Here is a 14,873-nt window from a genome sequence, read left to right on the forward strand (position 1 = left end):
CTATAATGGCGCTCATGCTATGCGATTCCATTGTTGTGATGCACATGTTACTGTGCTAGCTGAATGTCATGTGAACTGTTTAAAAATGTAATAATAAAAATTTTGAATTCTTGGGATATACTCATTAGTTGAGTCTACTTTTAAAGTATAGAAGTTATTAAGTTTAATAAACTAAACAAGAAGTTACACTGGACACATCTCACATAAAGCGAGTTCATGACACAGAAACATATGAAAGATTCAAAAAGTAAAAAGAAATATATTAAAAATTGGGACCTGTCTTCAGAATGGCATGAAGTGGAGTATTTTCAAAATTTTAGGATCTTGGCATTAAGAAAAATACACATTATTGGACATCATACGCAACTTTATTTGAAATGGATAAACAAGGGAAACACAACATGAGAAATTTTATAATAAGTGATTAAAGATTTTCATATGCTATATCCGTAACTTTTATCTCTTGATTATACTAAGTAAATAAAGAGCAATCCAAACTAACCAAAATCCAAATTTCTGCTTGAATGGCAGGATATCCGCCAACTTTCATTGTTGACAAGATTTCACAAGTGGTTAGTATAACATAAGCTGTTTTACTTTCATTTGTTTAAGGTCTATGAAAATGTGTCTGCTTTTCAGCTTGAAATGCACTTTTTTCAATCTTATAAAATGTTAAATGTAGGTTTTTGATATTCATATTCATCACAAATAATTTATAATAGTTTTTAATTTGTGCTGAAAATATCTTCTTAGATTCATTTGGTTTTCTATTGTGAATTGCATTATTTATATGCTCAACCATTAGGAATTTTTACATATCCAGCTTTTAGAATTTCCCATACTTTCTAGATAGTTGAGTTTTTATTTTAATAAACTTTTACTTATGTATATGCTTACCATGCAATTTCATCTATGATATGATAAATAATATTTTCTAGCATATTATTACAATGAAATTTACCTTTTTTTATAATTGCATTTCCTTTTTATTCATAAGAATTCAAGCTGCCTTTTAACATTTATGTATAATGATCACAATAACCATAATTTTTGAAAATGAGATTGCATGCCATTTTTGAAAAAAATGAGATAGTATCCAATTAAATAAAAAAATTTGATTTTCTACTTCCTTTCAATTCCTCATACTTTATGACTCCTTTATGCTTTTGCTCAAATTAATCTCCTTAAACATATGTATGTAATTTTTACTTTTGTTTTATATTGTGGTCAATTCATCAATTCACATATAATTATCAAAATTCTATAATTGCATAATAATGATACAGCATAGTTGATGATGATAAAATATTGCTCTTAATTAAAAGTATACAAACCTAGGTAAATATAATGGTCCTGAGCAAACATAAACATGCTGATATTTCTTAACAAAGCGACGTACATGTTTTTCTAATTTATTCCAAGCATCTCTATTGAAACCTTTTCCAACCTGAAAAAGTCATATCATTTTACAAGTGATATGCTATACTATTCAAGTAGCATCTCTAATTAAAAATCTTATACACCATAAAATATTATGAAACAAATCCTTTAAACACTGATCAAAATGCAAAATAAGTGTATTTCAAACACAACTCTAAAAAATAATGCAAATTGATTGCATTCATTTATAAAAGACTAATTTAGTTTTAATATTTAGCAGTGCTGATGTTATTTACTATTATTAATTTATCTAATCACTTATTAGTTTTGTATCTGCATCAGTTGAGAACGTTTGGTTTTGAGATGCTCTGGATATGGTGAATGTTCTTTTATGAAGTTTTTTGTGCATTTCTTTTTCACATATATTTTAGGAATATTTGACATTTAGAAATATAAAACTTTAGAAAACATCCACCAATGCTAGGTTTAATTTATATGATAATTTATTAATATTAATAACAGAAGAAAATATGACATATAATATGTTAAATTTGGCTTGCATAGAAAAATTAACTGATGATAATTATCTTAATGGGCAAACAGGATTGAAAGTGAAGTAAGAAATCTAAAAAAATGAAATGGTGCCATTCAATCAGAAGAACCAACAAAATCATATAAAAGAAATTATAATAATTATGAAAGAGAAATGAAATTTAGAAGATCTATGATGATAATAATTTAATAACAAGAAGTGTGATGAATGCACTTTGGCAACTCCACAAACATTAGAATTTCACTGAAAGGAATGCAAAGAAACTTTAAAATTTGTAGAAATGAAGCAGGATGGATCTGCAGATGATTACATGAACATAGGTATAATTTTTTATAATACAAGTTTCCAAGTAAGGAATGAAATAAATAAAAAAAAATAATTCATATATAAAGACTTACAATAAAACAAACTGGAATCTGATCTTAAAATTATTAGAAATAAAAAATAAAAAAATAAAAAAAGGATACAGCTGCAATTAGACAAAAAAGTGAAGAAAAAAATAAACAATGACAAAAAGAATAAGTCATTTCTAAAGCAAAAGCAAACTTGACAAAGCTTAAATATCATTAAAGATGGTGCTTTTTTTAATGTGAAAAATTACCGGAATGGATAAAGAAATCTAAAGAAAAATACAGAAAGCCACAAAATTAAACAGCTAAAATGACAAATAAGGAAAAAACTATGAATCAGCTACATGCTTATGCAAAATATCAAAGAAAATAGAAGAAGTTTCACCTTTTAATCAGGCTAGAAACGATGCAGAATGTGAAATGAAGAATTAGGAAATAACAAAAACTAAATGGATTATAAAATATAATATAGATGCAGGAGGCATATCTTACATGGCAAAAAGTAAAAACATATTTATCAGTTTTAAATATGAACAACAATAAATGATATTTATGTATTACTGCAACCACCTTAGTAGAATTTAAGTTGGTTTCTTGGAAATATTCCTTGCTTTTTTGTAAATATGCAGTTAACAGAGGTGAATGTCATATCCGTTTTTCAAGAAATAAGCCTTTGCAAAAATGACCAGAACATTAAACTATATGTTAACAAAGAAACCATTTGCAGATGCAATGTTAAAAATTATAAAAAGAGAAAGGGCCTCCATGTTACATATTGATTCAGTGATTCCAGAATATCATTTGTCATTGCTAGTAGATTTAGGTATTCTTGGGCAGAGGAGAAAAGCTTCTTACATTCACTTCACCATGAACCCTAAGTTCAATTTGATTGACCCAACAAAGGCTGTGCACACCCAAAATGTTGAAAGAATGTGGAGAGGTTTACACAAAAATTAATGGTGAATAACATAACATATAGTTACCAAATAAATTAATTGAATAACAATGTCTAAAATATAAGCCATTAGCTTTATAATTTATCAAGGGATCCCATGCTTTTATTATTCATAACATAAAGTTGTTATGGCAATTTATCACTTTTGTTAATACTTAAATATGAACTTAAAGATGAAGTTAAAACTTATAAAGTAAAATCTAACATAGAATCTTATTCTTCACTACTTGTGGTAATATAAAATAAAAACAGAAACAAAAGAAATGTATCAATACCTGCCAAGCTATAACATATGACAACATTAGAATTCCAACAGACCCTGCTTGAAGTTACTACACGGTTAGATCGGCAGAAGAAAAATGAGCTTCTACGTGTTGAACTTCTACACTTACAGAATGGAGCTAATGTGAGCCTTTTATTGTGATGAGTGACTCTTTAGCCAAGGCAGCAATATAGTGTTGGGATTTCTACTCAGAAAGTCAGTAAAAATTACACCTTACTTTTAACCTACACCGCTTGCCATATAATTTGCATAAACCTCAGGTCTGAGAGAGAACATAATGAAACAAAGAATAAAGGTAAGAAGTTAGCATAAAGCTGAGAACATAACGAAACAAGGAATAAAGGAAAGACGTTAGCATAATTATGCATCTTTACAAAGTGCTTATAATAATTATTTCTGTTTTATACTAGCAAATTCCTCCAACTATTTGATTATTTTATACATAGTTTCATTCTTTAAATTTATCTAGGTCTTCATCTCAGTCTTTTTTTTAACTGTTCAATTGTACAAATGAATTCATATATGTTATCAAAACTAGCTAAATCTTTAAAAAATTTTCCATACGAGGAATAGTTAAAAAATAAATGCTGCAGAAATGATTAAAAATTTAAACTCAATAAAACTGTTAAAATTAAGCTCTACAGCAGTGCTGAAATTATAATTCTACATAAATGTAAAAATCTGCATGAGGAGAAAAACTGTCAGAAATTTAGAATATGCCTTGTTTAATTAAAAATTAATTTCATTTTATTATACACAGCTCGTATTGCAATATCCAGTTACACAGCTCCTAATTTATGTTTAGTTTGTTTCCAAAATATCTGCAGAATAAAACATAAGCCTACAAAACTATTTTCAAAAATAATATATTTTAGTTCTAAAACTTACAAAAAGAAGGAATATTTAAACAAAAACAGTTTTATACAGTTTACTGAAAATTAGCAAGTAATTTATTTCAGGTATTAATAATAGAATGAAGTCATTCAAAATATTAATTTATTTAGTATGCAAACATAGAAACACCATATTTACAAATGAATTCCTTTTGCTTTCTTTTCATACTAAATTCCCCAGCATCATTATGAGAACATGTTATACTATATAAATATGTTTAACTCTATTAACAAAAACAAGATAATTTCTTAGTGCAAACAGCTTTTCAAATTATGGAAACATTGCATGTCATATATAGTTTTTGAAATACTGATGGAAAACACATTACATGATAGTTAGTTGTTGTTTTAGTTACTTTACAAGAAATTTCTGGTCAGCGAAAATTTCTCTTTTCTGAAATTGTCACCACATGTTAATCTTTCTGTTTCCTCTATTATCTACACCAGTTTGTTTCAAGCCAGACTGTCTTGCAGCAGTTTTGACATTATCCATGATGGCATATTTTAAATTGTGCAATTTAAATTCTATGTTACATTTGTGAGCATCTTTATGTAAAATTACTCCAAAAAACTTCATTGTCAGGTCCAGTGATTTCTATACTGACTCAGCTGAATTGACTGCTTTTCACTTTTCCACCAAAAATTTGGCAGCCATTCACCAGTTGCATTAGCATATCATCCAATATGCACTATTATCACAACTATTTCATAATTGATGGCCAAGACATGACCCATGGATCCTTGAGCATTATTGCTAAGGTATGTGTCTGATGTGCCAAAGCTATTCAGTCAATTAAAAGATCAAGGTTCAGAAATTCAGATGGGGAACATGCCCTTGACTTAGAAAAATGGCCTTGTATATCATGTGAGATACTGTGCAACCTGTTTGTATTATGGAAGCTCAACTGACAGTGATATTTTACAAATGTAACGCTAATCTACTTTAAACAACTGACTTCAAAATTACCTAATGTTCTCCATTGTGAAATCTTCAGGGAGAAACACATGACATTCATCGATTCTACAAAGAAAAGCAAAAGGCTTTCAAATTGCTCAGTTAGTTTTAGTGTAATTACAATTTCAAGGCTTCAGGTTGACACTGCAAAGTTATTTTTGTTTCCCTGACATAAAATTTAGATTTATATTCCTGTAACTTGTTTGAACAACAGTGTTATTGTAGTGCTTTTGGTATCTATGATGAAACCTATTCAAATAGTGCCATGGGTGAAGATGACAACCCCAGCAATCTGCAAAATGTTATCAATGTTGAGGTTCAGTCTCTTACACAAGATCCCCAATTTTTAAAAAAAATTAGCGAGGATGGTTGGACAATCAATAATGGCATGCAGTTGTGAATTCTCAATAAACAATACTATCATAGTAAACTTTCATGTGTGGAAGATCACTTTAGAATGAACATATATGAAAATAGAGATGGACAGAATGATTAAATGACTGATAAAAATATAAGAAAAAACTTGCTTGTACTTGTACACGTGAGTACATAGGAATTTATCTACGCAAATACGAGGGTTGGAACTTTAATAGTGGCAACACAGCTGAAAAAACGCTATGCAACAAAACCAAAGAATATCGCGTATACCACACGTGAACTACATACCTACCTTACCTCTCAGCAAAAAGACTTGTCCTGCCTACATCACGTGCATGCGGAGTGACGCAAAGAACGGATCCTTGTATTAGCTCGCGGTCTAAAGTAAGTGTTGTCAGGATATTTTCAAAACAAGAACAGCGATGTTGGATAAAAATTTAATGTACCAGAGGTCGTACAGCACGACAGTGTCATCAAGGGCTTCAAGAGGCTTGCGGGGAATCTGCATTGCCTTACAGAACCATAGCAAGATGGGTGAAAGCATTCAATGAAGGATGCCAAAACATGGCAGACATGCTGCGGTCAGGTCGTCCAAGTGTCAGCGATGCAGACGTGCAAGCTGTTGCTGCACTAATGGACAGTGATCGCCGCCAAACTATTCGTCAACTGGCCAGACAAACAGGATTAGCGCATACGACTGTGCTGCACATTCTGAAGGAACGCCTGTCCATGAGAAAAATTGCTTCATGATGGGTTCCACATCAATTGACGGAAATGCACAAATGGCTACAATACGATGCTGCCCGAACCCACCTGGAGTACTATGAGTGCGAAGGAGATGCTTTTTTATGCCGTTTCATTACGCTGGATGAGACTTGGGCCCGATCATACTAGCCAGAACTGAAACGTCAATCAAACGAATGGCGTCATCACGGGTCACCACGACGTTAGAAATTTTGTCAGAACCCCAGCAATGTGAAAGTTATGGTGATTCTCGTGTACGACTGTGATGGTGTCATCCTAACACATACCGTTCCCCCACAGCAGACCGTCACTGCGCAGTATTACTGCTCATTTTTGGAGCACAATCTCCGACCAGCTTTGAGAAAAAAACGGCGGCACTTTCTGCAGAACGCTCCTCTCATTTTGCATGACAATGCTCGGGCCGCATGCAGCGCAAGCTGTGACTGATTTGTTCAAGCGATGGGGCTGGGAAGTGCTTTACCATCTACCATACTCCCCAGATCTAAGCCCTTGTGACTATGATTTAATTCCTAAGATGAAGGAACCACTTCGTGGCACTCACTTCCAAACTGTTCCTGAGATTCTTGCGGCAGTAGACCAGTCCATTCAAACTATCAACAAAACAGGCGCTGCTACAGGTATTCTGCGGCTTCCACATCGTTGGAAACAGGTTGTACACAATGCTGGTGACTATATTGAAGGACTGTAAAACATGGTGACATGAAACACTTTTGTATTCCTTGTAAATAAATAGTTGCCACTATTAAAGTTCCAACCCTCGTATATACCAACATATCTAAACAGTATGTATGTGTACATTTATATAACATGTATAAGCATGTAGGTGCAAATATATACAGAAAAAGGAAAGCAAGCATGCTCATAATGGGGAATAAATATATACAAGCAGACAGGTATGCATACAGGTACACATATGCAATTGTTTAATGTGTTTGTATAAATACATAATATAATATGCAGTATTAAAAAATTTTCATTTAAAATTAAATTATCCCAATATTACTTCCACACAATATGCCGCTGAAAATTAATCAGTTATAGATAAGAAATATGAAAAATAGAACCGAATCCACAAAGACATAAAAGAAATGAAATTTAAAACCAGCAAAAATATAAATTCCCTATAAATATATAAAAAAAAATCAACCAACAGTTACAAAACCAGAAGAATTATAGATACGGGAAATACAAAAATTATTTAGGGAGAGGAATGCAATCAAAATCTGATTCATTGTTATCAAGAGGAGGCAGATCAGATTCAACTGAACCCTTCCCCTTGGAAAACCACTGTGTTTCTGTTAATCCAAAATTAGTCAATGAACCATTCTAAATTATTTAACTGTAACAGTTCTCAAAATTTTTAAATTCCTCCTCGATGCTGAGGTAATCTATTAATGAAATACACAAAAACACATCCATATGTAAAAATTTAAGTCAAATACAGTAAAAGAAATTAATTAGACACATTTTACTGAATTTACGATTGATATTAAAATGTAGTAATACAAAAATACATCAAAATTAACAAAGAAAATTGACATCATTATAAGAGCAAAACTAAGAATTACTGAGAGCAAAACTAAGACAAAAGAACGGGATTCAAAAATAGACGCTTAGGGTTATCAATTTGGCTTCACTGGCAAAACAAATTGGCAATGGCAAGTAAGAGTTCTCCCAAACAGTGAATTAAAAGCTTGTAAGAAATTTTAAATTTTTTAGATTTGGAACGTAAGGAAAAGGAAGAAAAAAATGAAGTCTTCACATCATGGGCTTATCACGATGACTTAGAATAGAGTAGGCCCTCTGTTAATAAAAGTGAAGTAAAGAAAAATTCTGCAGTAATACTAATATATACAAAGATATAACATAAAATTCTTTAAAACACTCTTCTTTATCCTCTATTTGAGCTTTCAGATAAAAAATTCATTACTTTAAAAAATTTTTTAGGGTGTAGACTACATCGGCTTTTTTTTTAAAAGACTGTTATGAAATTAATTGTAATTTCATTTTCTTGTAAAATTTTAGTAAGAATAAGAATTTTTTCCTGTTATTGATCAATTTCTGTGCAAACTTTCTTAATTCTGGTAATTTGACTAAAAACAATTTGCTATAACTTTTGTTATTACTTTTTTAGACAATTCACTACAGTCAAAAGTCGTTAATCCGGACTCGTCGGGACTTCGGCGATTCCGGATTATCGATTTTTCCGGATTATAGATCATTAGTTTAAATCTGGTTAGATGGCATGCAAAAATTACAAAATTAAAAATATGAAACCGTAATTTATGAAATAAAGAACAATTATGATCTAAAGGGTATCAAAATTTACAAAAAGAAAAAGCTTAATATTTATTTGTTTACTTTATTAAACATTTCCTTCAATGTAAGTTGCTTCGTTTCATGTGATAATACTTTCTCTTTAATTCTATTAAACAGACATAATTTCTTGTTTAGTTACAAAGTTCCGCTGTTCAAGTCCTATAATTGCTTTGACGCTGTAGGGTTGTTGTGTTGAGAATACCGACTAATTTGTCAATCGAAATGTTTGCGTTTTCAATAACCTCTGGGTCACTTTCTTCACTATCTGAAGCGAATTATAATGACGAGGAACTTGATTTAAATCATATCAAAGACGGAGTACATCGAGATGAAATACTAAACTTAGTACGGAATTATAATCCAAATAAAATAAAAACATCAGCTCTGAAGATAAGGATAGTGTTGACAGATCAACTTCCAATCCGCGGCGTGAAATTGATAAACAGATTTCGGATTTCAAAACATACTTTCGCTTTGTAGATACAAATTACATATTAGTAAATATATATTGGAAATTCTATTTGACATAATCTTTCTAATCTATCATAATCTAATAATAACGTTTCTGCCCCCCCCCTCTGCGGCAGAGCAGCGTGAAATTGATAAACAGATTTCGGATTTCAAAACATACTTTCGCTTTGTAGTAAATATATATCGGAAATTCTATTTGACATAATCGAAAGTTCAAGCTTACTTTTATAAAATTGCTCTAACAGTCTGCAAAAAATAATAAGCCGGCTCCAATTCGAAGATTAAGGAACAACGCAATCTGCAACATTAACTGAATTAGATAACTTTAGCTTAGCGTATAACTCCGTTACACATTAAACGCGCATGCGCACAAACATATTCGCAGCCGTAAGGGTCTTACGCGCTCTCGTAAACGCCTGTGCGCATGCGTGAACGCGACGCATGCGCAGAAAGTTTGTAGCTTTGAGGTCCGGATTATAGATCATTCCGGATTATGGGTGTCCGAATTAACGACTTTTGACTGTATTACTTTAGTATTAATTTGCTATTACTTTGTTATTACTTTTGCTATTACTTCTATTTGCTATTACTTTTTTAGAAATTCTAGTGTTCCAATTTATATTATTTATTGTAGAAAAATTAAATTCTTTTCTTTTATCAAATAGTTTTTTTTAAGATTATGAATGCTAAAAGCTGGATAATCTTTAAATAACTTATTTTTATCGGTTTTATGAAGTTTTAGACAGTTGGGATAAATGTTAATTTCAGTAAGATTATTATTTTTGAAAGTAATATCATCATTAATGTACTTGTGTGTCAAATTTATTGAAATCATTATCTGAAAGGTATCTAAGAAATGAATATTCTTTAGAAAACACACAGAGGTTATATAAGGGAGTTGAATAAGAACTTCCAGTAGGAATACCATTTGTCTGTAGGTAAAGAATATTTGCATGCTTTATATAGTTATTGAAAAGTGAAAAATAGAGATATTCTTTCCATTTTCTTGCAAATCCAGAATAGTAAGCATTTCAAGAAAAAAATTTGGTAGCTCAAGAAGACTGCCATAGATTTCTTTAAGCGGGAGTGGCTTGTAGAGATTTCCGAAGTCATAGCAGTTGATATTGCAGATTTTTAAACTTCTCAGTTATTTACAAGTTGTTATTAATCCAACAATAGTTTTAATCAGTAATAGCTTTATCAAAAACTAAATTACATATCAATTTAGTACAATCAAAATTCTTTTTAAAGTTTTTGTACTATTTCGCTATAAGTCTAAATTTGACAGGAATTTTATGAAATTTTGGAAATGCATATGAAGTGGCAAATCTATTATTTGTAGTATAAAGAGAAATTTTCCATTTTTTGCAAAAAGCACTTGTTGATTATTGCCTTTTATATTGGGAATACAATATGTTATTGAATTGTGCAGCTCTTTTTCAATAAGCAAATTGTGAATCGTGCAGCTCTTCTTCAATAAGCAAATCGTAGAATTTTTTCCATAAAAAAAATTATTGCTTGCTTTATCAATTTTGGTAATAGTAATTTGCTTTTTCAACTCTGAAAACTTCTGAAGTATGTCCTGCTAATTTTTAATACCTTTAAATCTTTCAATTTTTTTCAATTTTCTTTTTGCTTTGTTATAATATTTCATTTTTCCATTCCTTAAAAAGATGAGTAGGTAAACTTAGTTCCGAACCCGCTTTCAATATAAACTCATCAATACCTGCTGAAATACTTTCAAAACAATTGAATTTAGAAATGTATTTAACTGGTTTAAATTTTGTACCTTTTTTTTTTTTTTTTTCATAGCTCTTCTATATCTTGATTCTGTAAGATGTCTAGATTTCCTGTAATTATATGTTTATGCTGTTCATCTAGAAATGGTAGAAATCTCTCTTCACTACAATATCCAAGTTGGAGAAAAATCTTTTTTATGATGGTTGGTAATACAACTATTCAGTTTTTTGTTGTACTAGAAAAAGCCCATTATTTTAGACTCTATAGCTGGAAAATTTTGTTGAGCTTGCTTAAGACTTTATGTAGGTTGAGATCATCAAAACTTCTATGAAGAAAGCCGAGAGTACAGAAAATTATTTTATACTTAAATGAATTACAGTTAAATTTAAATTTGCCAAAGCTTAGTACTAAATCTTTGATGAAGCTATTTTTTGAAAAACTTATTCTTGAAGAAATTTTGAATGATTAGTAGATGCCTATGATAAAGGTTGTGAAGAATATTTCTCTTATAATTAGACTTACAAAACTATTCCTGGAATTTTGATTGTAGTAAAATACTATTTATAGAAGTTTTTACTTTCTTGCTTTTTCCTCTGATTCCTCATTGTGTTTTCTTACTGAAAAGACTGAACTGTTTGTAAACTGTAGCATAAAAGTGAGATTTATTTTTGATTGAAGAGTTTAGGATAAAGCGTTCTAAACTGTAAAATATACAGAGATCCCTTGAAAAGTCTATTTTTATTATTAGGTACAAATATCTACGATCTCAATAGCTATATTGTTGAAATCATGAAATTTAAAATCTTCTAGTTCCTTGGTAATTAAATTAATACTATTTTTATTGATTGCAAACTTTTTAATTTGTGATCTATGGTTGTTGATTTTAATCTTAATATTATTTTTAGTTTATCCAATGTAAACAAGATTGCAAGCATTAAATCTTATGGAGTAAATATAATTAAAAGTTTTTCAAAGTGACTGTCATTTTGTAGCAACACGGTTGATTGGAATGTCATTATGTCTACAGATTTGTCAGTTGGAACTCTGACATTCCTGGAATATTTTACTATTGAATCTGTATTTTCATTAACATACCTCTGCATCAAGGAGAAATTCAAAATTTTGGGGTGAACTGTTATAATTAAATAATTTAATACGGTTCATCAGCTAATTCTGAATTAACAGAAACACAGTGGTTTTTCAAGGGGAAGAGGTTCCTTCAATTGAATCTCATCTACCACCTCTTGATGACACAATCAGATTTTGATTGCATTCTTCTCCCTATAAAATTTTTGTAATTTTTAAATTTCCCATATCTATAATTTTTCTGCTTTTGTAACTATTTGTAACTATTTTTTATATATTTATAGGGAATATTGGTTTTTGCTGGTTTTGAATTTACTGTAATTTCCTGAAAAAAGCCACATCAGCGTAAACGGTGCACTCGAGAAAAATAGCGGGAAAAAAATTTAAATTATGCAGAAACGCCGCAATAGAGTAAATCATGTGTGACACCGTCGTGGACTGTACAGATGCAAAATCTTGACCTATGCCCTAATATATGACATATCAAATAAGAAAAATGCATGACATGAAACTACAATTCAAAAATAAATTAAAGGTAAGAAATGTTGAAAATATATTTATGTTCACGAATATACTTATATTTACCTACTAAAGAATCCATATTTGTCATACTCATACTATATAAAAAATGTTGCAACAACGAGATATTAAATTTGGATGACTAAAAATTTTAAATTTTACTTATAAAGGAATTAGAGTAAACTGTACATGAAATGAAGCCATCAAAATCTGATTCTTCACTATCTGAATTAAAAAGATTTAGTAAATCCTGATCTAAGTCTTCCAGATTGTCACATTCATCCTCTTACAGTCTCTTTATCTGAGGATATAATTTCAGCTTCTTTGAAAGCTGCTATTATTGACATGTTTTCATTGATTTCCACACACTTCCTACCCCTGTGCAACTTCTTCATAAGATGCTCTATGCATTTTGCCACTTTCGGTATACGTATGCAGTCCTTCACTCATCCAACACTCAAACCGCTTTCGAACTTCAGCTTTGAAGGATTTGTTACCTGACAAAGCTAATGGTTGTAAGATTTTTGTCAAACCAACAGGAATTATTGCTACGTTCATAGACAGTTTTTGACATCTGGTTTTCACCGACTCAAGTAAATGAGCACACATGGAATCCATTATCAATAACCCTTTTTGTTGCAAAAAAGATCCTTTATGACACTGCCAAACTTTTTGTAGCCACTCATGCATGGTTGTTTCTCACATCCATTCATTCCTGCACAAATAATTACATCATTAGAAAAATCTGCCTTCAGAATAGTTTTTCTTTTAAAAATGATCATCGGCTTTAGCTTGTCACCATTTGCAGCACAAACTAACGCACATGTAAATGACGTTTTTTTCATGTCCCGTCATAAGCACATATACAGTTTTTGCACTAGTTTCATCAACAGTTCTGTTTGCAGGAGAATAGAAAGCTAATGGTGTTTCATCCATATTTATAATCTGTAATAGGCAAAGTTTTTTTTTTGGTCAATATTATCTGTCACATATTTTAGAAAAGATGCTTTTTTATCCTGCCAGTCCATTGGTAATTGTTGCTCGAATGTTGTTCTATTACGCACAGAAATATTTTTTCTTTTCATAAATCTGTTACACCAGCAAGGCCCTCCTTTGAAATCATTTATGTTAATTTGTTGTGCCATAAATTTTGCTTGTAAGCGAATTTTTGCAGTCGAAATTGCCATTCCTTTTCCTTGTTGCTCCTTAATCCAGTTTGGAAGGTCATCCTCTAGATTATACCACCTTACAGTACCACTTCTTATGGCTCTTTTCTGCTGTGGCATATTCTTAAGTTCATCTTTTTCACTCTCGTCCACTTCAAACTGTCAAACTGCTGCTCTATTTCCAATTTGTTCAGCACGTGAAATTACATTAAGCTTAAAACCAGCAGTATAGTTTCTGTGCTGTTTAGGTGCCATTTTCAAAAATTTTTCCGCTCCCTTCTTACTTGAAAACTATCCAACAAGTGCTTGTACCCAAAAACTCGAATTATTACTATAATGGAATCTGTATCTGGCAGAATGCTAAGAAAAATCGATTCGTGCTGAAGGAGAAATATGTCAGAATTTGTTATTGCAATGCAGGTGATGTCCTCCTTTGAAAGAAATTGCAGTAGATTTCCAATGGAAAAGCAGGGGTGAGAAGAGGATGGGTCCTGGAAGATTCATCGAATGGCAGAGAAGATAGAATATTCAAACTGATGAAAATACTGATTTGAAAGAGGGAAGAATGTTATTGTTCTGAGATCCCGTTTAGGGTGAATAAGACACGTTGGTCCATTCAAGAGAAAGAAAGGAAGGGGATTGAATACTAACCCAGTTCCGTACGCGGTTAGTGATCGTTATTTTCATACTGATTTTTTCTGTTACCTTCGGATAACGAAAATGTCGTTCTTTAGAAATGTTGATGACTGCACAGATGATGAGGATTTAAACTCCGAATGTTCTTCCCGATCCTCGAGGTCACAGCCAGCAAAATGGCGCAAAGAGGACTTTGTAAAAAAAGCGAAAAAGAAAAAACAGCTATCCAGATCTGATGTGGACGAGGAAATTGACAAGATATCACCACTGCAAAAGAGCATTTTTACAAGCCTGATGAAAAGAGCAACAGAAGGTGAACTCAAGGATATATTAGGAAACTTTGGCTCTGCACCCCAAAGTGCAATGATGGATTCTACGGACTCTCAGCAAGCTAAGACAATGAAAAGTACTGAAACCCTCTTGG

The 14,873-nt window shown here is 31.3% G+C and overlaps 1 protein-coding gene across 3 annotated transcripts in view; it reads right to left on the reverse strand.

Annotated features, from left to right (window-relative positions):
* The window catches only part of LOC118205480 (endonuclease G, mitochondrial-like), a 65,998-nt gene that overhangs the window by 24,908 nt on the left and 26,217 nt on the right, over nt 1-14,873 (reverse strand). For all 3 annotated transcript variants that reach the window (XM_035377782.2, XM_035377775.2, XM_035377768.2), the window contains one exon: nt 1,335-1,447. In XM_035377782.2, coding sequence (XP_035233673.1) covers nt 1,335-1,447 — 113 coding nt within the window. The remainder of the gene's footprint in view (nt 1-1,334; nt 1,448-14,873) is intronic.

The sequence above is a fragment of the Stegodyphus dumicola genome, chromosome 7 (genome assembly GCF_044657685.1).
Source record: "Stegodyphus dumicola isolate Sdum_Otavi_A_Nest chromosome 7, ASM4465768v1".
NCBI lineage: Eukaryota > Metazoa > Arthropoda > Arachnida > Araneae > Eresidae > Stegodyphus > Stegodyphus dumicola.